The sequence below is a fragment of the Cyprinus carpio genome, chromosome A25 (genome assembly GCF_018340385.1).
Source record: "Cyprinus carpio isolate SPL01 chromosome A25, ASM1834038v1, whole genome shotgun sequence".
NCBI classification, from domain to species: Eukaryota; Metazoa; Chordata; class Actinopteri; order Cypriniformes; family Cyprinidae; genus Cyprinus; species Cyprinus carpio.
Window position 1 is genome coordinate 10,435,009 of NC_056596.1, and position 23,640 is coordinate 10,458,648.

The 23,640-nt window shown below is 36.5% G+C and overlaps 1 protein-coding gene across 1 annotated transcript in view; it reads left to right on the plus strand.

Moving 5' to 3' along the window:
* The window catches only part of si:dkey-219c3.2 (transcription initiation factor TFIID subunit 4), a 43,405-nt gene that overhangs the window by 16,186 nt on the left and 3,579 nt on the right, over positions 1-23,640 (plus strand). Inside the window, exons 12-13 of the mRNA XM_042715428.1 lie at positions 2,236-2,292; positions 10,865-10,984. Of these exons, the coding sequence (XP_042571362.1) occupies positions 2,236-2,292; positions 10,865-10,984 (177 nt within the window). The remainder of the gene's footprint in view (positions 1-2,235; positions 2,293-10,864; positions 10,985-23,640) is intronic.

A 23,640-nucleotide genomic window follows, 5' to 3' on the forward strand; every position in this document is an offset into this window, starting at 1 on the left:
CTGCAACCCATAGACAGCACCAGACTCTTGGTCTTATGCTTTGAAATGCTTTTCCCCAGCCTTTAATGCAGCCAGTTCCAATTGTTGCTTGTTTTGGAGAGTTTCTGTCTTAAGTCTCCTCTTCAGCTGGTGAAATTAATGTTCAATCGGATTTAAATCTGGAGAGTGATTTGGGCAATCTAAGACTTTACATTTCTTTTCCCTGATAAAGTCCTTGACTGAACTGGCAGGGTGTTTTGGGTCATTGTCCTGATTCAATATGAATTGCTTTCTAATGAGTTTGGTGGCATTTTCTTGAATATTGGTAGGCAAGATGATTTTGCAACTTTCCAAATTCATTCTGCTACTGCCATCAGACATTAAGTCATCATTAAGAGGTCCTGTTCTAGAGACAGCCATGCATGCCCATGCCATGACTTTACAGATGAGCTTGTATGCTTAGGATCATTTGCAGTTCCCTTTTTTCTCCACACTTTTGCTTTCCGATCACTTAGATAAAGGTTAATCTTTGTCTCATCGATCCATCAGCTCAGTTCCAAAACTCTTGCTAGACATGAAACTCTAAAAGTGATGATCTTCTTAGCTGGTAAAACATCTTTGTGTTGAATCACCCAATAATAAAATGTGACATTCTGTAGTTTTATCTCATATTTATCTTTTAATCACATTTACAGATTTCTTGACTCCACAGCAGAACAATTTTGTCTTTACTGTTCCAATACTTATGGAGGGTACTGTATACATATATATCAGCTGATAATAAATTTAAAGTCAGTTTTTTGGGGGAAAGTCAAAATTATTTTCTGTGGTAATCGACAGTATCACAGATACTGCCAATACAATTTGTATTGAACTCAGAGCATTCCTTATGGAAAGAGTTTGTTCACAACTTTAACCAATCAGATCCCATCTCTCTTGGTCTGTTCAGGAAGAGCTTAATATTCAATATTAAAATTCTGGTTTATATAAGCTGATAACCGATCATTTTCAGATTAAAATTATTTTCTATTTTGTCAAAAAAAAATCAGTTGTTTTGGATGCTGAAAGTGTATATGTATATTCTTTGTATATTCATTTTGAGATTCACTCAAAGATTACAATTAACAGTGAAATTAAAAAATGAATACATTAACTTTAGGGGTGCCAAACATTAACAATTTAATATCCAAAATTGGTTGATACTGTTAAATTAAAATCATTTCTCAAGTTAAAAACTTTTTAAAAAATATGTAATATCGGCCAATACTTAAAGTGCACTCATTTTTGTGGGGCGAAACTTGAATTGTAATCAGAACATTCAGTCTTTTTGCTCCGGGTGTGTGTTCACAGTGTGTGTGTGTTCACTGCTGTGTGTGTGCACTTTGGATGGGTTAAATGCAAATTCTGAGTATGGGTCACCATACTTGGCTGTATGTCACGTCACTTTTTTTTTCACTTTCATAATATTACTCGCATATAGTTCATAACTATTTCGTTTGTGACGGTGGCACTGCATATAGATTCCAAAGCAGCAACAAACGGCTAGTAGCTACTTCCCAGCATGCATTGCTCTCCCTTGAAGTTTCACTCCTTAAGATACGGTGGGGGTGTGACAATTCCCCACAGGAAAAGGACATGGCAACAAAGCAGAGGTAATTAGTTGACTTAAACTACAAAAGCTGATGATGACGCCAACGATGTACCGCTCCAAAGTGACTCCCAGTGCACTGCCGTCCCTATTCTAATTAATGCAGCCTACTAATTGAGATGTCAGCCAGAAGATAATTGTTCTTATGTTTTCTGTTGCTGGTCTCATATAAATGCTGTTTGGGAATAGACTTGACCCATTTACATTTTGTTTGTCATTATGGTAGAATTATTGTCACAGGCCCTGTTTGCAGACATTAATGTTTTCTTAATGTAAATGTAATTTTAAAGGATCGTATTTTTTGTTGTTATTTACTGGTAACAGTGTTGTTTCAAATTTGTATTTTTCTGATATTTTTTTCTGTGGAACACAAATTTAGAAGAAAAATTATTTGCAAAGTTCCACAGCAAAAATAACATCAAATCAGTTTGGAATGACATACAAGTGAATAATGACAGTATATTCATTTTTGGGTGAACTGTTTCTTTACGTTTGTTACTTTTTGATTGTTTCCTTAGCGGATATTTCTGCACTAATTTTGTTCATCTAAATCCTGAATCTAATTTAAACTGGTCTATTTTAGTTCTAATGTTTCTCTTTGCTTGCAGAGTCGCTCGAGGCAGGAGGATCCCGAACAGGCTCGGCTTAAACAGAAAGCTAAAGAGGTGAGCTTTATGGAAGACTATTTAATAGTACTAATAAAAGTGCTCGACATACATTTTTCATGATTATGCCATTGCTATGACTTTGACATCATTTAGTCTGACATTGAGACAAATGGTCTCATACGTTTCCTAACAAGTTTATTAACGCATGGGGGGGAGGGGGGGAGTCATCATTCTGCTCAGATGTCACATCACCCTGCTGCCTTCATGAGTTTAATATGGGCTAATCTTTGGCTTGTGGGGGCTTGACATGTCTGAGCACTATGGATTTTTCATCAGGTTTAATGTCAATGAAAGCAAAATTACTTCATTTCGTGAAAGAAAAAGCAGGTATTTTGAGAATGGTTGCTGTTTTCTATTCAGGAAGAATGAATGGGGACTCGTGCTGTCAATCTTCAAACAGATACCAAAGCACGATCAAAAATTGATTCAAATGTATGCTATATTCAAAGTTTTAAAGGGGTACTCCACCCCAAAATTAAAATTTTGACATTAATCACTTACCCCCATGTCATTCCAAACCCGTAAAACTCGTCTTTGGAACACAATTTAAGATATTTTGGATGAAAACCTGGAGGCCTGTGACTGTCCCATAGACTGCCAAGTAAATAACAGTGTCAAGGTCCATAATAGGTATGAAAGTCGTCGTCAGAATCCTCCATCTGCCATCAGACGTGCAGTCACTGTTATATGAAGCAAAGGGAACACTTTTTGTAAGTGAAGAAAACAAAAATAACGACTTTATTCAACAATTCCTTTGTCAACAGTCTCCTCTGTGTATCTCCATATCACTGTATACTGCATAATGCTTTTCTGTGGCATCCGCACCACAAGGAAGCGCTGTTTTATTTCAAATCAAAGCTAAATACACGTAGAAACAGTCACAGGCCTCCCGGTTTTCATCCAAAATATCTTAAATTGTGTTCCGAAGACAAACGGAGCTTTTACAGGTTTGGAACGACATGGGGGTTAGTTATTAATGACAAAATTTTCATTTTGGGGTGGAGTATCCCTTTAAGAAGTCAAACAATACATGTTTTTTTGTCTTTTTGAAGACTAAAAGCTCGGGTCCACAATCATTGTTACTGCGTGGTAAAAGTATGGCTAGAAAAAAATGGTCCTTTTGTGACCTGTTTCAATTTGGATTAGTTAGGTAAAAAAATGTCCTCATTAGCACAATGAACAGCTTTCAGGCTGTTATTTCTATTGAATGCCAAGCAGGAACTTTGGATACAGAAATTGGCCCATTAAAAAAAAAAAAAAAAAAAAACATGCCTCTGTTGTCATTTCCCCTCCTTTCTGTAAATAAGCAATTTACACACCATATGTCGCAATGTCACCATATGTCTGTTTGTATTGACAACCACTGTTAGATCTCATCCATCAAAGAGGATCTTTTCTGAACCCCAGCGATCATTCAAAGCATGTTTTATTCAAATCTAGAGCCGCAGAGCCCATTGACTCTCTGTTGCTCTGGATATATTGTTTGTTTCAGCACTCTGTTGTTTTTCTTACCTAAAGGCATATCGTTATGGAGAAAGAAAGAAGCACTTCTTGAAGCTTCTTTGGTCTTGCTGCATCTCCTCTTTTTAGATCACAGTATAGCTAACTAGACTAGAAAGAGAAACGCTGAACAGGACAGTTCTATTTATTTACATGGTTCACCTTAAAGCAAAATGGCAGCTCCTCTTCTTTGTTGAAGGCCGGTTTTAAAGCCTAGACAGCTGCCTCCTCCCTCCTCTGTTTTCTTACCTGACTCTTACTGAAAACAAGAAGTTGCAGTGGAACATCAAATGGGTCATTCTGTTTTTTTTTTTTCTTTTTTTTCTCAGTCGGACTAGCAGTTCAGATTTTTATTTCACCCAGGCAGCACAGTAAAATTCTATATATTTACATTTTAGATTTTAGCTTATAATTATAAGCAATAAATGTTAATGCAAAAAAGTTAATATTTTTGACGTTAATGTTTATTTTATATATATATGTATATGTGTGTGACAGGAAAAAATATATTTGCATGTTTCATAGAATGTTCTTCAAAAAATATTTTTGCTTAATTTTTGCTTTAAATTATACAGATTTATTTAATGTTTCAGTAAAAGTATTACTTTTTTCATTAAACATTCTTCAAAAATGTATTTACGATTTATTTGGCTTAATTTTTCAATAATTACTTTTATGTATACGGCTATAATGTATCCGCTATGATTTTATATCATATTTATAACCGTACAGATTATGTTTGTTGATTCAGTCAACAAAACAAACCAATGAACATCTTCATTTAGCGCCTAAGATTTTCATAACTGCACATGTTGTGTACATAATCTGATGCTAGTGGGATGTGAAAACAGTTTTTTGGAGCTTGCTCTGCTGTCTCGTTTTCTTGGATTGTTACGTTGGCTCATTATCAGGGGTTTGCGCCTCGTGCTTCACCTTGTTAATAAGGAGTTCTGGAAGGTGATAGATCCTCCAAACCCCCCAGAGCTCAAAACTGCCAGTCACTCACAGAAAAAAATCTGCAGCTGATATTCAGCATATCAAAGACTCCAAGAATTGCACTAGAATTAGGATCAGGAATCGTGTTTTTGTTTTTTCACGTCCTTGACTTCATCCAGCACCCCTAATTGAACCGCTACTCTCGACATCAACCTGTGTGGTTATTAAGGTGTTTCTCTCAGGCGAGTCATTCTGGTGGGCCGAACTGCAGATAAGGATCAATAGAGATGGAGAGCAGCGCTGGCAGGCTCACTGTCTCTGCCTTTCTCACTCGCGCCTGACCTTTGTAAATGATTATAGACTACAAGCATTTCTTTCTTCCACCTCCTGTCTCTCTGTCTCACAAATAGACAGGCAGGCAACTGAGAGAAAATGACATTTCGACAAAACTAGTACTTTCTGAACTCCACATCAACACCACCTAAACATAATATAAAAAGATACACATTTTGTGCAAAGACTTAGACTTACAAAAATTAATATTATTAAGCAGCACAATATTTTCAACATTGTTAATAGTGTTTCTTGAGCAGCATATCATTACTTTAGAATGATTTCTGGAGGATCATGTGACACTGAAAACTCAAGTATTGATGCTGAAATTTAGCTTTGCATCACAGGAATAAATAATAAAACATTACAATAGACAACAGCTCTTTTAACTTATAGTATTTTGCAATATCACTCTCTCACTCTCTCTATATATATAGATATTTCGCAAAATTTATATAAATGTTTTTACTTAAAGCTGCTCCTAAGACTTTAAAAAAAAAAATTGATGACCCCAAACTTTTAAATGGTAGTGTGTGAGTATGTATATATTTTATTCTAAAAATGTATAAATAGTATGTACATCATCTAATAAACTATTTTATTTATTTATTATTATTGTTATGATTTAATACTAATGTTTTTTTACACTACCAAGATGAATTTACCTTAGACTTCCAGCATCATGAATATACCAGAAGTAAAATGAGCCTATTTACTGATTGATTATATACTTGACGCAAGAAGGATTCAAGACTTTATATTAGTAAAACTGGATTTTAAAAAAGAACGATAATGCATTTGAAAGTTCAAGTGTGTAATTTATGTTATGACTGAATTATTTCAGCTCTGAAACACTCTCCGTCTGCCGTTGATCATCTAAACAAATAATCCCGCCCCAAACTTGCACAATTGTTTTTTTTTTTTATATTATAGTATTTTTTATAGCATATTTCAGAGGTTATAACTGGACTCTTTGAATTTAACATGCAGATTTGTAAGGTTGTGTAACAGCAATGTAAAGCTATCATTATTACATACTATACACATACTTGAAGAAACAGGCGGTTTACAATATATACAGTGCAGTAAGCAGTATGCTACCATTCCATTCTGAACACAGCCGTAGTGATGCACACTTTTGATTTTAAGGAAGCGAGTGGAGATTCTCCAATCGGTATTCACAGTGGTGAACAACCGTGTTAAAGTTGAGCAGCAGGTTTTGTGATTGAGGTCAGTCATTAAACAGTGATTATGTGGAGCTACAGAGCTCTGGATTACAGATGGCGTAACTAGGTTCCCCTTTCACTCCTCATCAAATAATCGAATATGAACGCAAGTCAGCGCTCTAGCTGCAGGCGGTGAGAGAAGATCAGCGGCGACACCAAACAGCCCCTGTCCTTCTAGAACCTTCCGTTAAACAGTCGCTACATTGTGTCCGTACAGGGGCTCCTTACCTCGCATTACTTCAAACAGATTCACGCACACCCCACTGTCGTCTCTTTTATGTGCCCTCGGGCGCATTCACCGTAGCTGTCAGGGCCAGGTGAAAGTTCAGTGCACCAGATCACTGACGTGCAGCAGTGGTGCTGGGCGTGTTTACGTGTCAGCTCGCTCTCTCCGGGGCATCCATGCGTGTGCATGCAATGTGCACAACTTCTCTTCAGATTAGCATAACCCTGACTTAATTAGCATGTAAACGTTGCCTTGAATTAGCGGTTTGTCAATTTCCCCCTCTTCATTATGTTATTTAGTTTGTATTTGTGAAAGGAGGGGCGGGCGGCGCAATTATTTGGACAAATTGTTTCTAGCAGCACAAGTGACAAATTCAGTCAATTAAAAGTAATCTACATACACGATGGAAATGTTTTACTGTGACTGCTTTAAGTCATTCCCACAAAAGGAAAATGGTGTTGCAATTGTTTTTATCTTTTGTACCACCACAGATCCATCTCAAATACCCCTTTATCAATTAACAGATTTTTTCCCCTAATAAATCACAGTATACAAGATATCATTGAGCATTATTAATAATGTAATTAAAGTAAAAAAAATAAAAATAGTTGTAGTCTGTTTTAGCATAATTTAATATATTTTAATATATACTATACACACAGATGTACATATAATTGTATTAAAATAAATGGATATAAAAATATATAAAAAATGCTATTATATATGTTTATATTTTTAAGTGTAGATAATATAAAGTAGTATATTATAATAATATATATAAGAAATAGTAAATGTGTGTGTATGTATATATATATATTTTCACATACATACAGTCATGGCCAAAAGTTTTGGCAGTGACAATTTGTGTTTTGCAAAGTTTGCTGCTTTAAGCTGTTGTGGTGTTCAGTCATTGTTTCTAGATTATTGTGTTGCATTTTAAATAATTGCTAAAAGCTTAATTGGCCAATAAATGAACTTTTCACACACAAAAAAAAAAAAAAAAATAATTTTATTTTTTTTATCCTGACCCAAAATGACCAGCTAACATGAATTGACATCAGCAGCACATGTGAAAGTGTGATTGAGTACTATTCAGGTTAATCACTATCATACTATTTAGATTGTAAGAGCAGACTGATTGTTATAAAAGGAGGATGAAGCATCAAGGACAGTCTGAAATTCTGCATGAAGTACAAGGATTGGACAGAAGAAGACTGATGCAAAGTTATTTTCTCTGATGAAGCTCCTTTCCAATTGTTTGGGACATCTGGAAAATCAATTGTTTGGAGAAGAAATGGTGAACGCTACCATGAGTCCTGTGTTGTGCCAACCTTGAAGCATCCTGAGACCATCCATATGTGGGGTTGGTTTTCAACCAAGGGAGTGGGCTCTCTCATAATTTTGCCCAAAAACACTGCCATGAATAAAGAATGGTATCAGAACGTCCTGCAAGAGCGACTTCTTCCACCGATTCATGAGCAATTTGGTGATGATCCATGCATTTTCCAACATGATGGAGCACCATGTCACAAAGCAAGAGTGATAAAGAAGTGGCTTGAAGATCATTACATTGAAATTTTGGATCCGTGGCCAGGCAACTCCCTGGATCCCATAGAGAACCTGTGGTTAGTCCTCAAAAGGCGAGTGGACAAGCAGAAGCCCACAAATTGTGATCAATTTTAAGAACTGATAAGTCAAGAATGGATCTCCATCAGTCAGGATTTGGCCCAGAAGCTAATATGCAGCAAGCCAGACCGAATTGCAGAGGTTATGAAGAACAAGGGTCAACACTGTAAATATTGACTTGTATTTTATATATATATACAGGTCCTGGTCATATAATGAGAATTTTATCAAAAACTTGATTTATTTCACTAATTCCATTCAAAAAGTGAAACTTGTATATTATATTCATTCATTACACGCAGACTGATATATTTCAAATGTTTATTTCTTTTAATTTTGATGATTATAACTGACAACTAAGGAAAATCCCAAATTCAGCATCTCAGAAAATTTGAATATTACTTATATATTTATATATATATATATATATATATATATATATATACACACACACACACACACACACGCACAATAAAACAAAATGGTGAAAAAATAAGATTGATCACAATTAGTTTTTATTAATTTGTTTATATATATTGACAGCCCTAATATTATAGATCATCAAAGCAAATTTAAACTATTTCCAGGTCCTCCTGGTTGGGATTTTATTTTTTTGGAATGTCATCTGTCCAGCATCTGTCTACCTCTAATGAACGCTAAGGATTTTTTTCTACTGGCCCGGCCCCACAAAAAAATAAAATAGTTGATGTTGTCATTGTTTTTTCTCTTATCTTGTATTCTAAGCTTATGACATCAATATTTTAGCCAATCTACTAATTAGATTTTATAATTCTCTTTCAATTTCGATACCACAGCAAAATTACTAGCCAAAAATAAATGTAAATATAAAGTTTAAACATTATTAATGACAAGTGACAGCCAGTAAATAAAAACGAATGAACACATTACAAGTAATAGCACCATTAAATATAGGCCTATAGCACAAAGATAAATGAAATTATGCTTTAGGTTATGTTTGTAGTATGTTCAGGTACAAAAATGGAAAAATCACACACAAACTTACATTTGCATATTCCTCACTCTGTGTTGCACTTTGATTTTTCACAACCATTTGAAATTAGAAGCAGCCACTGCATTTTAATCTTGAATTGATTAAAAAAAATACATGTGCAATGTTTGATTTTTTTATTTGACTGTATAATTTCAAAATCTGAAGCAAAAACAGAGTGGTCTGACTTTAGCTTTGTGAAATTATGCTACATAAAACATCTGCTTGACACAGAAACCGTAGATGGGCTGAATGAGACAGGTTCACTCTCTGACAGAAAGTGGCGCTTATGGAACAGTAATACCGCGTTTCCTTGGTTACCGCTGTAAACACAGCATCACTAATTTACATGCATTATACAGAGACAAAGAAAACACCATTTCTAAAAACAGCCAATTCCCCTCAGAAACACATTCATATAAAATTCAATATTTAGGATTTTCTTCCTATATTTCGCGTATCGTGAACAGTGATCTTGATCTGACTGCTCCAGTATTTTCTCCTCTTTGTGTCCGGCTTCATAGTCTCTGGCCTCTGTTAACATCCGTTTACAGACTAATTATAATAATAATGTAATATTTCCACACAAATGGCATTTGGGAAAATTATTGCAGTGCAGTTTGTGTGCAAGCACGGAACAGAAAATAGGCTGAAATAAAGCAACAACAAAAAAGGACGGTCGATCTGTGCATCTGTACTCCTCTGTATAAATTACATATAGATTAATCATTGTGAAAGATACAAAGTTACTTGCCAGGATGGTATTTTGAGATACTTTGTATGTATTTACCTGTTCAGGTGGCTCGCTGTTTACACAGAACACAGCGCGCGTGTACTGAATGTAGTTGTCTTTCAAATGCTTTTTATTCGCTTGAATTTTTAAATTAACAAGGCTTAAAAACACATGCAAATAATCAAATTAAGTGACGGCGCTGCAGTGGCCCGATCGGGCAAGTGACAAATCCGTCTACTGTCCCGAATGTCTTTCATGCTGTCCCCAGGCCATCGGGCAGTCCTTATTGTCAAGCCCTGACTTCATAACTCCAGCGGCCACTGCGGCTCGGTGAACACACTTTCTAATGGGACCGTTGATGACACACAAAACCGTTCTTGCTGCTAGGGTTTTTTTTTTTTTTTTTTTTTTTTTCGAGTTCATGGCCATAGTGGTGTGAGTGTCAGGGTGAGGAGAGGTGAGGGCTCTCTCTGCATTCTGTGCCCAGCAGTGCTCACTCCGAGCGGGGGAACGGAGGACGCGCAGCCCCCCTTCTCATCCACCCCTCCCGGCATGGCTGGCTCTGTCACTGCCTGCTAGGGTGAGATGACTTTACCTGCGGGCTGTGCTTTTTGAAAATCGCTCGCTCTCTCATTCTCAAACACTCACTCACTTTCTCCCTCATTCCCTTGTGAAAAGAAATTGAATTAAGCACCCAGATATGGCGAAAGCTCTGAGTTATTTGCTGCATTGAAGCTGTGCATGATGTTTGGAGCTTCATTTGCTCTATAGAGCTCTTCGGGGCAGTTTGGAATGAATGTAAAATACACAGCATACAAATATTTGAAAATGATAATTCAAGTAAGTGAATGTGATACACCGTTATACTTACTTGGAAACTTGTTATTCACAGACCTACACAATGTATAAATTGTTTCGCATGAAGGGTTTTGATATAGCGTTCATGCAGTTAATATTGATTGAATGTTCTTGTCATTCAGATGCAACAGCAGGAACTCGCCCAGATGAGACAGCGAGATGCCAACCTCACAGCCCTAGCCGCCATCGGACCCCGCAAGAAACGCAAGCTTGACTCTCCTGGGGCCTCAGCAGGTGCAGAGGTAAGACCCTCGGGACCTTGTTTAGATGGACCTCTATTCTTAGGTTCATGTGGGCCAATGCCAAGTGAATTAAAGCATGTCAGCTCCTGAAGTGTAAGATGTTTCCCTCACAAAGTCTCAAGAAAGGTTTTCTTCAAACCCAGCAAATATTCAAAAAACTGATTACAAAAGCAAATCTTATGAATACAAAATTATCATCATCATTGGCAAGATTTTAAGCTTTTGCTACAGAGGTATTTCTCATTTTTCAATGGCCTTGGTTGCTTTAATATTTTTCTTTTTTTCATCATTTTTTAATAGAGATAAAAGAGTTCAAAGCAAAAACCAAACTAACCAAGTCTAAAATGGTTCACATTACAAACATAAAATAGAAGCATGAAATGTAATAAAGTCTACAAGATTGTGTACTTGAGAATGAATTACAAAGCACTGCAAATGTTGTCAAAAAAACAAACTATGGTAAAACTATTGGGGTATTAAAATTTAATATATATGTAATAAATGTATAATGTAATCAATTAATCATAAAGATAATCTATCATGGTTTCAACAAAATAATTATCAGTAATACTGATGATACCACTAAATCAACATTTTTATATTTGTTATAGGTTGTTTTAGATTGTTTTATTATTTCACAGTATTACTGTTTTTACTGTATCTTCATGAAAAAGAATGCCGCCTTGATGAGCACAAGACTTGTTATATAAATATTTCAAAATTTTATGACCCCAAATAAGTTTATAAAATATAAATATAAAAAACAAAAAATTTTTTTATTTTTTTTCTCTAGTTTGTCCTTATTTGTTTTCTGTAAGTTCCTAATTGATGTATCTTTCTTGTCAGGATTTATGATTAGTCTAGTATTTCGTCTGGAATTTAGCTATAAAATATTAATTTTTTAATTTTTTTTATTTTTATTACAAAAAATGTGTTTCCGCTGATAACATTATTTCTTCTGAGCTTATGGTAAATTGTCTTCAGAAACCTGACTATTGCACTAATAAGATTCAAATGTATGGCCATAACAAATGCCCCAACCAGTCACATACTCACTACATCTTTTGCTTGAGCAAAGCTTATTTGTTCTAATTTAGTAAATCAAGCAAGTATCATTTCAGTTCTATGTGAATTGTGACTTCACATGCTACTGCCTATGGCATATTATCAATAAGAGATGTGTCAGATGATATCTCACATAAACGATCATTAATGCTATCAACGATAACAGTAGGGACAGTTCTAATGACCTGCCTCATGGCTTAGATCTTCTTTTTGCTTGCATTGCAGCAATCTGCTGCTGTGGAGGCCACTAAATGTCCCTTTATGGAAAGCATAAATAACCAAATAAAAGCATTATTTCTGCTCTATGAATGCACTGCCGACTTCTTTCACTATGGATTACCTTCATCCACCCACATAAAACACAACCAAAACAGATCAGCAAACCTGATGCTTTTGCAGATTACTTTTTGGCATCACAGGTACAAGCGTTTGTATCTCACACGTCCAGAATGAAGGCAAAGATATGTCTTCTCTCTTCATTTTCCGCCCATCATTTCTGTCTTTCACATCCAACTAACATTGCCTTCGGCGGTGCCCCCCTCCCAACACGTGCACAGAAACTCGCACACACCCACTCGATGTGGAGCAAAGCGAATATGACTTTTCTAAAGGGGTCGGTCCTCGCCCAGGGGTCCAAGGCTGGGCCTGCTCTGAAGGGTCCAGTCAGAGATTTCATCTCCACAGCAATGTGCCTGAAGGGCAGCATGGCCCGAAGCGGGAGGCAGCCATGTCATAATGGCTCCACTCATTCTTCACCCACCCCCGCTTCCTGACAGCAAAATACATCGTCCTTGCTCCCCGTTCGCTTCTAAATAAAAGCTTCCTGCGGTGTCATTCTGTGGGGATCTTCGTTGAGATAAAATACTCAAGTTCTTGTTTGCAGCAGTTGAGGAAGAGGTGCTGTTTTCTGCCTGCCCTTTGTCTGGCCTCGATGCCCTCGAGGCGGTTTGTTGTTTGATTGCTATTCCGTCTGTCTTTGGGTTGATGAAGCATTTAAGCCAGAGGGCAGCCTTGCAGGAATGCTCAAGGGTAGATTAGTCACAAGGGCAGGTGATGAGGACGTTTCTGAAGGGCGAGTTTTAGGGCATGCTGTAATAAAGGCCGCTGAGTTCCTGTGGGCCTGCATACCAGACTGAGCCTGTGGGCAGATCACACAAGGGTTCAGAGTTGAGCAGTCCTAACATGGGCAGCCCATATTAACATGTTCATCCTGGTCCTGAGGCCAGAGGATGATGGATTGAGAAACTATTCTTGTGGAAAAAGAGGAAGAGAAGATGTTTTCATAATGTGTCTGGTGCACTTCTTGTGTTATTACTAATATAATTCTTGAAGATCGCCATGATTTTTGACACCAACGAACCATGAGACTCTTCTTGGTCCGCAAAATGTTGAATTGACCTTTTAGCTTGAGTTGAGAAAAGTGAGCATTAAGGCCTGTTCACACCAAGGGTGGGTTCTAAATTTAAAAGAACAGCACACCACAACTATAACAATAACGACACATTGGAATTACTTTCAAAATAATTTGTTTTTTCCAACTGATGAATGATAAAAACATTGACAGCCAATAAGAACCCATCCTGCTTTAAAGAGCTTGAGCATTTAAAGTGGCAGACCACAAAAGTGAAGCATGTGCTTATAAATAAACAGAACATTATTGTGCATTGGTGTGGATGCAAATATAGTTATCATTATAGTGATTCTTAATGTTCCAACCAACCACGAGTACCTTCTCATCCCGCATGCATTCCGTAAGTATAATGTGTTGGCTTTAACTTTCAGCTCAAGTCGAGAAAAGCGAGTATTGTGAGAAAGAAAAATGGAGATGGAAAGCAAGAAGAAATGTATCTCTCATACAAAAAAGGAGGATGGATATATGGTTGCCCTTCCCTGCAGCAGAATTAACAGGCATCACATGGAAAACAATCTTAGCCCCGGCTATGAAAGAGAGGAGAGGGCCATTAAAAGCAGCCTGAAGGGATGGACTGGACCCAATATCACTAAAGCAAGCTCTCACTCACTGAAGTGAGGGCTCGCTCACAGGCAAAGAACCGTGCAGAGTTCTATAGCCACAATTAAAATCTCCCCCTCTGCCAGATCGGCCAGAGGGCAGAGACTGAATGGGGGGAGGGAGGGGGACGTGGGGGCAGACATGGAATACCAAAGGCAGATTGAAATGTGTAGCCAGTAATGAGCACTACCAAAGCTCAGCTTTTTGCAGCAGTGGCATGAAGTTTAAACATTACCAGTCATTGAACTGAGAGTGTGCTCTTGTTCAGTATGAATCATTAAAGGGACCGTTCACCCCAAAATTAACATCCTGTCACCATTTTCTCATCTTCATGTTGTTCTTATGACTCTCTTTTTCTGGTCCACAAAGACAAATTACAGATAGGGATGAACAGTCGATCAATACGTTTTTACATTTATTAATGATATCGCTTGATATTGTTGTATATTTCATTATTTATTGTAATTTTCCTAATTTTTACATTTAGGTTACCTTTGTAGTCATCTAACCCACTCCTAAAAGCTTGCATGAAATGAAGTTTGACATGGTCTATTTTTGAAAATCTTTTTATATTTTTTTTTATTCTTAATCAAAATGTCTTAACTCAAACTTCTGGTGAAACTAGAGAAGAAACATCTCTTTGGTGGCTAATGACAGACTTTTTTTCCATCATTTTGTCTGCTTAAACTCTTAAAAACCTTTTTTACAATAAACTGCATCTAACTCGCATTCAGTTCCGCCTCCTCCAATTCAACAACCATATCCTGTCGCTATTTTTTTCCTTTTCTATACTTTTTGCTCAGATGTATGTTGCAATACTTTAGCAAATCAAAAAAAAAATCCCGAATTCACTTGTAGTATTAAAACTTTTTTTTTTTTTTTTGGACAAAATAGTAGAATTTTAATATCGACTTATTGGTATTGACATAAATGTAATATAATTTGTATTCTTAATGGCATAATATCCAGAGCTCTTTTTCATAACAGGGACTGGCACTGTTCAGCTTATTTTATGTAGTCTTAAGCCAAACAATAGTGTTTTATTTTTGCTAGGTAAAAGACTGAAACTTAAGTTATTATGCCTAGAAATTATGTCTTTTTGTGGTCTTGTTCTATTCAGATAAATAATTTTTCAGAATGTAAATTTGTTAAAATCTTTTCTCTTAATTGCTTTTCACATTTAGATGTCTGTTCCTCAGGTTCCCAATTTGCTCACATTTTCAGTCCTTACCTGCCTTCACCTTGGCCTACACACATACTTTATCTCTATGATTTGTTACCGTTGTGTAAAGTTATATCATTAATATAAAATTTGCACAGGTTCTCTTGTTTCCTGTGGCAGATTTTGCTGGTTGATTGGAGCTCCAGTGTTTTTTCATGCACGGAGATGTGATGAGTGCTATCTGTGGGTTATCTGCATGTGTTTTGACATGATAAGAAGGAGCATGAAGAGTCTGTTATCAGTTTGTAGGGGTTGCGTGGAATAACGTAATGCCAAAAATTGTCTCTTTCTGACCTCAGGCTACCATTGCAAGAAGAGGAAGGGCTTTGTTAGTGGTTAGGGCTTTGTAAGAGTGATGATTCTTAATTTTGTATTGATCAACTCCTGCTTTGACAGGCATTTTTTCATCCAATATATTAAGGGAGGTCTAATTGGGTTTATTTGTTTGACCCAGATAAATCCTAGTGTCAGACTGAAAAGGATTTTAAATTGGAGGGCTATTTGCAGTCCTGTCGCTTTTAGCTAAAATTCGACTGAAGATATGTCTGAAATATTATAATTTTTTTTTTTTTAATTATTGGAGCCAGATTTTGCAATGATATTCTTATTGTTTTATGCAATTAATAGTGATTTTGTAACTGTAATTTATCCATGAAATGTTTAATTGTAGATCTGAATATCACTGTTATGTTTCATTGTGGTAAATATATGTAATGTTAACTTTTGTTATGCACAACGTAATGGAACGCTTTGAAGTCAATGAACAAAACACAAGCAGTGTGTAGCACTCGATGGACTTACTGAAGTTTGTACAGGGAGTTGACAAAATGAAAAATCCCTTGCAGTATGTAGCTATGATCAAATGAAGAGCAGGGCCTCCAGAAGATTTTATGTTCTTCTTGGAATACTGTTATAAAACTCTTGAAGTGTGAGGAGTGGAATATTGCATCATTCTCCGTGAGGAAAAATGCCTTGAAGGATGAAGGAGATGGAATTTGCTATTCCTACTGTGTGCTTGAGAGCTTCACATGATGGCTTGATGATGCTCAGATTGGCAACTTGGTCAGACTATAAATGCATTTGACCTTATATTGGTTTCAAACATAACATCTAACTGTGTGTTAACTGTAAACATAACTGTCTGGATGTAGGAGAACAGAAGAAACATGGCTCGTCAGAACATATTTCTTTTTTTCCCATTGCTCTGGGGTTTTTGTGTGTTGTAGGGATGGGCATATCGACCCTGAAGTATCGATATATTGATACTAATGTGATTATCGAAAGTATCGATAATCAAATAAAAAATATCGTTACTAAGGTGTTTTATTTAACAAAAAATTTAATGCTTACATTATGCATTGAATTGGACACACACAGATGTTGCAAGACAGAACCAATCAATCACAGAAAGCATTCACTCACTGCTGACACTGTATTCAAACAGGCTTACATTTTCCAAAAGTATCATAAAAAAGCCTTGATGATTTTGGTGATTTTGGGAATGGAAGATGGTATTTATGGTATTTAGAGGAAATATATGTTTTATTTTTTTATTATTTAATAAACTGAAATTGTAGCCTACATAGTTTGTGCAATTACATTTATTTAAATTGAACATTAAAAGTTCATATTGATCATGTTCTCTTCTGTAATGTTAGTATAAATCGTACACTGTCAGAATAAAAAGGTTGCATTTTATGCATGCAACATCCTGTCACTGGCAGTCCCTTATGAAAATGAACCAAAGTTTAAAGTTTACTAAAGTGACCAGTTCAACTATAGCATTTGTAGATTTCTGTGGTTACCACTACAGTAAACATATTTAAACAAAAATATAACTTGATAGGTTGCAATTAAGGCATGTTGAATGTTAAAATGTTTCAAATATAAAGTTAAGTGGGTATCATTACCCATTTTACTCTTTGTAATTTAATAAAATTAATAATTTAAACGTTCAGTTTAGAAGTATTGTATCAGTATGGATATTGACGATACTGGCCTTCAAAAGTATCAGTATCGGATCGAAAACAAAATAAATGGTATCACCCATCCTTAGTGAGTTGTTGCTTGAGTTTAAACATCTTTTGTTGCCCTTTTGCAGTTTCCGAATGGCAGCCCTACCATATGTTTCAGTTTTCATGACCTGTTCATGTTCAGCTTGCCTCAGACATGCCGATTTAAATTTTCTGTAACACAATGGCTTTACTTTTACTACTTCCTGTTCTTTGTTTCCTGGATTTTGATCAGCTTGTTTGTATAGTCCTTCTTAGCATAGCACCGTTTCGTCTTTTGTACCTGTTACAGCTAATGATGGTTCTGTGGGCTGTTTGGTGAAACGAATAAGGTGCTCTACATTAAGTTCCAATAATAACATCACAATAGCCCTCAAAGTGGAACGTTTCCAGCCATCGACTCTTTTAGAATGCAAGTGCATGCTTTTTGCTAGCTTATAATGATGCCCCTCTATTTTGCCCACATCAATGAAAACGCATTCGGCTCCGTCAACAAAGTCAAGCCTTTGGCGCTTTTAAGATGCCCATCTCAGAAATTAATTACCTCCCTTGTTAATCTTCACTAATTAAAATGGTAAGTTTATTGGTTCATGATGGCCGTGGAAGAACAACACTCACCAAGTTCCCTCCAACTGCAAGTTTTGTGAAAGTTGGCTTGAGTTAAGCCAATCAGAATGAAGAGGCTTTTTGGATACATTGGCCTGATATAGCTGTTGACAAGAGTTTCTACCTCCTTTTTTTTCGGAATTTCAAATTTGTTCCCACATATGGTGACATCCTTTGTTTCTTATGTTTCTTAAGAAAACAGTTGGTCCAGGATTTGCTGCAGAGGTTGCCTACATGTAGACTAATCCATTAGTGTGGATAGGTTATTGGCTTCCTTTCTGCTGCTCAAATGGAAACCCATTAACGGAGGTAATGTGTGCCTCTGGCGAAGCCCACTGGCATGGAGTCAGTGGAGGGTGCATCTTTCATGGAGCAAACACACTCTGGTGTTTTGAAGACTAACAGTCTCCTGAACCGATGAGCCAAATATTTCTTTCTCTATCACTTTCTTGCTCTTGCTTTTTTTGTGTAATTTTTTTATGCTTGTCCTTCTTTAACTCTTTTCTTTGTCTTTTACACTGTGTATCTCATACTTTCAACTGTTTTCTCTTTCTCTCTCTTTTTCGCTCTTTTGCTTTCTCCTGGTGCTCTCTGGCTGACACTGGCTTGGGTACAGAGTCACATTGATCTGTGAAAAGCCCTTCAGGCAATCATGAAATATTAAATTCAAGTCGTACTCTACCACTTCTCTTCTTTCTCTCTCTCTCGTTCTCTCTCTCTATCGCTTTCCTTCCCATTGCTCCATGTCCTTCCTTGCATTTAGTTTATTCGCACTCCATTTCATCAGTTGGAACAAGTTACAACCTCGAGTAAGTCACACAGGCTGATATCTATCTGTGTTTTAAGCATTTGCACATAAACCATAAATGTAAATCTTACTGGAGTTCATTAACCAAAGCACTGTCTTATCCAAAGATTCAATAGTGTTCATTATATGAAACTATAAGAATAAAACAAAATGGCTGTGATTCTAGTTTGTGATTTCCTTAAAAAAAAAAACGCAATTAAGGAAGAAGAGTGCAGATTTCTGTTGATAGCTTAGAGTAAAAACAGCTGTGGGTCTTGATGGTCATATACATTGTGGTCTTGGATCTCCAGCATTTACCTTTTTTTTTTTTTTTTTTTTACATTTACGTTTTTCATTTTCCCCCACTCCCAGAGATCTCTGGTTGGTTGTGTAAATAATCTGTTTCATATTACAGCAATGACCCTCTGTGTATGTAGAAGCCGGAGGGGTATTGGCACCATCTCGGCTTACCCTCCTGATTTCCTCAAGCTGTTCAGCTACCATTACAGCTCATACTATTGCCGTTTATACATTGTTTATTCTGGATTGAAGCACAGAAGGAATGCTTTGTGCTATTTGTACTATAACAGCAACGTTATGTATATTAAGTCCATTCCATTGATAAACAAAATGTCATATCTCATTTTGAGAGTTATACAAGACACAAAATCCATAGTATTGCAGACATTCACCACCCCGTCCACTTTAAAGGAACATTTTTTTGTACTCCAAACTGTGTTATAAAGACCATTGTGATACAATCTTTGTTGAACTACTTGGTGTTTGTATAGCATTACCCTCAAGCTTAATGTGCACTTGCAGCCATGTAAGCTGTTGACAAGTGTTGTTGTTTTTTTTATTCAGGCAAGGCAACACAATGTGGGAGAGCTGTTTGAATTGGAGGCAGATGTAGGCAGAATGTTGGTTCTCCTGCAAGTGCTGCCTGAAGCTTCCCGGTGCTTTGTGCTGAGAGAGTGAAAGAGGGCAAGAAAGGGATATGCTGATTCTAAAACGTGTGCAGAATAGTTGTGAATCTGCAGCATGGATATTTACCATAGAAATTCGGCAGACTTATGTTGCCAGGGTATCGATTTAGACACTTCAATTATGCTTAAATTCTAAAAGAGTTGGAGAGGTCTGGAGGAGATGTCAACTCCCACAGCCCGGATGAATCACAGTATGTGGCATCTTCTGACATCCTCTGACCCGAGTGTTTGGCATACATGCTGCACTTTTGCATTACATTCAAGATTTTCCTAACGATTTCTGAGGCTGATTTATTCTGAATTGGTGTTCATTGTATATTTCATGGTTATTAGCAATGATTATAGCAGGTTTGAAAACTTCTTTCATTGATATGAAAATGATAGATGCTTGGTACATTGACTAAAATGTGTGCTGTGTCTAGGTCCTGGAGAATTGAGGTGGGTTCTTTTAATTGGTAATGTGGTAAGCTACCACCGAGAACACCCTAGAAACACCACAACAACCACCAGAATACCCTAGCAACCACATAACATGGTAAAAAATCACCCAGAAAAGATAGCAAGTTTTATATGGTTGTTAGAAGTATTCTAGGTAATTTTAGCATTTAGTTATGTGGTTTTTAGGGGCTTTCTGTTTATTTGGATAGTTTTTAGCAACCACACAGCATTGTGCTAAAAAACAGCCAGGACACCCTAGCAACTGCATAGCTACTTAATAAAACCACTCAAAACACCCAGGAAAGGTCATAGCAACCACCCAGAATGTCACTTATCTTCAGAGAATCTATTTTTTCCTGCTTTTTAGATTCATCGGTGTATGTTTGAAGCTATCGATTCGATTATTTTGCTGAATTTTGAGAAAAACAGCCTATCTGAAACCTATCTGAAAAGTATGTTTGCATTTTGGGTTCAGGGTTGATTAAGGGTTTGTGGTAGTATCTTCATCAGTTGGACAAGCATGCATACATTATGGTACATTTTGTTGTGTCTGTAGTTAATTATGTGGTGAGGTAATGATGGAGCACCTCAAAGCCTCACATGCTTGTGTTTTGTTTGGGGCCGCAGGCCTGGATTTTATCCCAGCTCTACCCCTCAGCTCCTCAACTTTACTGGAGGCAAAGGAAATGCAGCTTTGCCACTATTTCTCTAATTAGAAAATCCCCTTCCCCAAAGCAAGACTTTTTAATTATGTGTAGTGTCAACTAGTTTACAGATTTAATCCATGGTTAACTACAAACTGGGATTGTGTTGTAAAATAGCACCAACTTACTCTTTTTGCAGAAATGGCATAGAAGAACTATTGTGTGCTCCACAAATAATTTGTGTTAAGAACATTTTAATTATCCAAAGAACCATTATCTGCTTTAAAAAACCATTTGCGCAGTGGAAAGATTCCATGAATGCTAAAGGTTCTTCATGGAACCATCCATGCCAATAAAGAAATTTTATTTTTAAAAATGTATGCGACCACAACTCTGGATTTTCTTTGAGGAACCATGAAGATGTTGGGGTTGAAGCGGTCTGTTTTGAAACCCAGCCATATGTCTAATAGTTTTGTAATTGCACAAGGTTAGATGGTCTTGGATCAAAGTAAAAGGCCACCATCAAAAAGCTGGCTAGTATAGGGTTAAAGTGAAGTAGAGCAGGGTTGCATAGCCCCGGGCGGCAGTTATGCAGAGACTGGGCTGTGTTCGTGCAGAGGCAAGGCGAGTCATTTCCCCAAACGCTGGAGACACACAGCACCCTCAGGCACTCTCTAACCTTTAGAGGCCAGAAGTGCTCACAGTCGTTTGGAGGAATAAGGTGGAGTAATAAGGTTTTTCACTTCTCCATTTCATCTGGAGAGGGTTTTCTCTGTGGTGGTTTGGTCACTTTGAGTTGAAGGGCTTCTCAATTCTAGGGTAGCTTTGGAGCAGTGCTGCTTCTCACATGACCTGTGCTTGTTTTGAAGATTTTAAGACCTTTACGTCTGTTTGAAGGATACATTTCATGCCGTTCTGCTCAATTCATGGCTTTCAGAAACCTACAAGTGTAAGCTGCCTCATCTCTTCAGGGTGTGGAGTCAGTTCCTCTGGAGGTGTTTGCTGTCCTACACACAGTGAACACACACAAACACAACTCAAGGATTTACGACACACTTTAACCCTAATGACACTCGAAAAGATAGCTTGTGCACCCTACACATTCCACTCCACAGCTAATGTGGTTTAAAAAAATACATTTCTCTCAGCGCCTGGGGCACGTTAATGCTCACATCTGTAATATATTCATCCATATCTTTACACATTTATGCAGGCTTAACAAGCTCCATCTCTAACGCACCACTAGGATAGTGGCAAAATGCCCTGAGCGTGTTCACCCACACATGCTGACTGTGAAACACAGTCTTCCTGTACTGCAATGTCGAGTTGAGCAAGTAGACCAGTGTCTTACTAAAGGTTAGAGTTTAGATGGTTGCATGTTGGATTTTTACTTTTAAAAATGAATTATTTGACTGATAATGTCTGTTTTGCCTTTTGTTAATATTTTTTATGGGTCAATGATAAATAAGTGTCCATGATAAAAAAATAAATAAAAAAAATGTAAAAAAAAAAAAAAAAAAAAAAAAAAGTTTCATAAAAATGTAGTTTTTAAAGCAGGTTGCAATTTCTTGGAAATGTACTGTGTATTTATTTTAGTTTCAATTTAATGACTCATGATATGTCATGTGGTGTAACCGTCATGTAAAAAGTTATGTTTTCTTGAATACATGTGAATGTATTCAGTATCTTAATCTTCTTAATATCTTAATTATCGTTTAGTTTGTGTTTTAAAGATAAAAAATATGTTTTGCAAATGTCATGAATTATTCATTTATAAATATCATTTTGGTATTTTGGGGTGTCACACCACAATACTTACAACCTGATTTAACCTTGCCTTGACATAAAAAGATCAAATTATCTGATATTTGCTTTTATTTTAATAGTTTGTTTATTTTAGTTTTAAGTTTTTGTCATTTTATTTGCTTTAATTTTTTTTTTAGTTTTTGTTTATATGTTTGGCTTTAATTTATTTCAATTTTAGTACTTAGTCATTTTAGTACTTAAAAATGAAAATGAGAAATATCTCCTTAGCAACTAACTTTCATCTAATATTTTTTTACATTATTTTTAATAGTTTTAGTTAACAATAACAACATTGGTTGGTTGCACTACATGCCTAGTAGAATGTCTTTCACAAATTTTATTTTAAATGTCTTTATGCATGTCCAAAAAATATCAAATTAATTTTAATTAAGAATGGCAAAAAAATTTCATTATAGAAGAGGTGTATTTGAGTCATTAATTCCATTACGAAGAACTTGTAATATTAAAAATATGAGCTTTGTGTCATTGACCCATTTATTTGAAATCTCTAAATGCAGTGGGTCTTTTTTTAAGACCTTATCCATAAGTGTTTGTTGTTTTGATGTTTGTTGACTATTGCATGGCATTGCATCGAACATGAACTCACTAGCTTGTTTTTTGTCTCCGCACACATTGCATCCAATGCTCTGCATTGATTTCAGGTTTATTTAAGTGTGTGCAATATGTAACCATAGGCTTACTATCACTTGATCACTTGTACTACACTTCCTGGAACGGACTCTTCTGGGTGTGGCTAAAAGTGAAAATTTTGGCATTAATCTCTGATTTCAGTTTTGCATTTCGTTCCTCCCTCCTGACAATTTTTAAATAATGGCTTAACATTAACAACATACAAGACCGCACACCAACCTGCCCGCGTAAACTTGTTGTGAGCTTTGCCAGCCCTGGGTGTGTGTGAGAGTCAAAATCATCCAGGGTGTGTAAGAGCATGTATGAGGGTGATATAGATCCCACAAAGCTGTAGGGTGTGGTGTGTGTTTTGTGCCCAGAGGCCTTCTTACACCTTCTCATGTATACTTAGTATTCAGTGAAGGCTGGAGACCCTAACCTCATTCCAG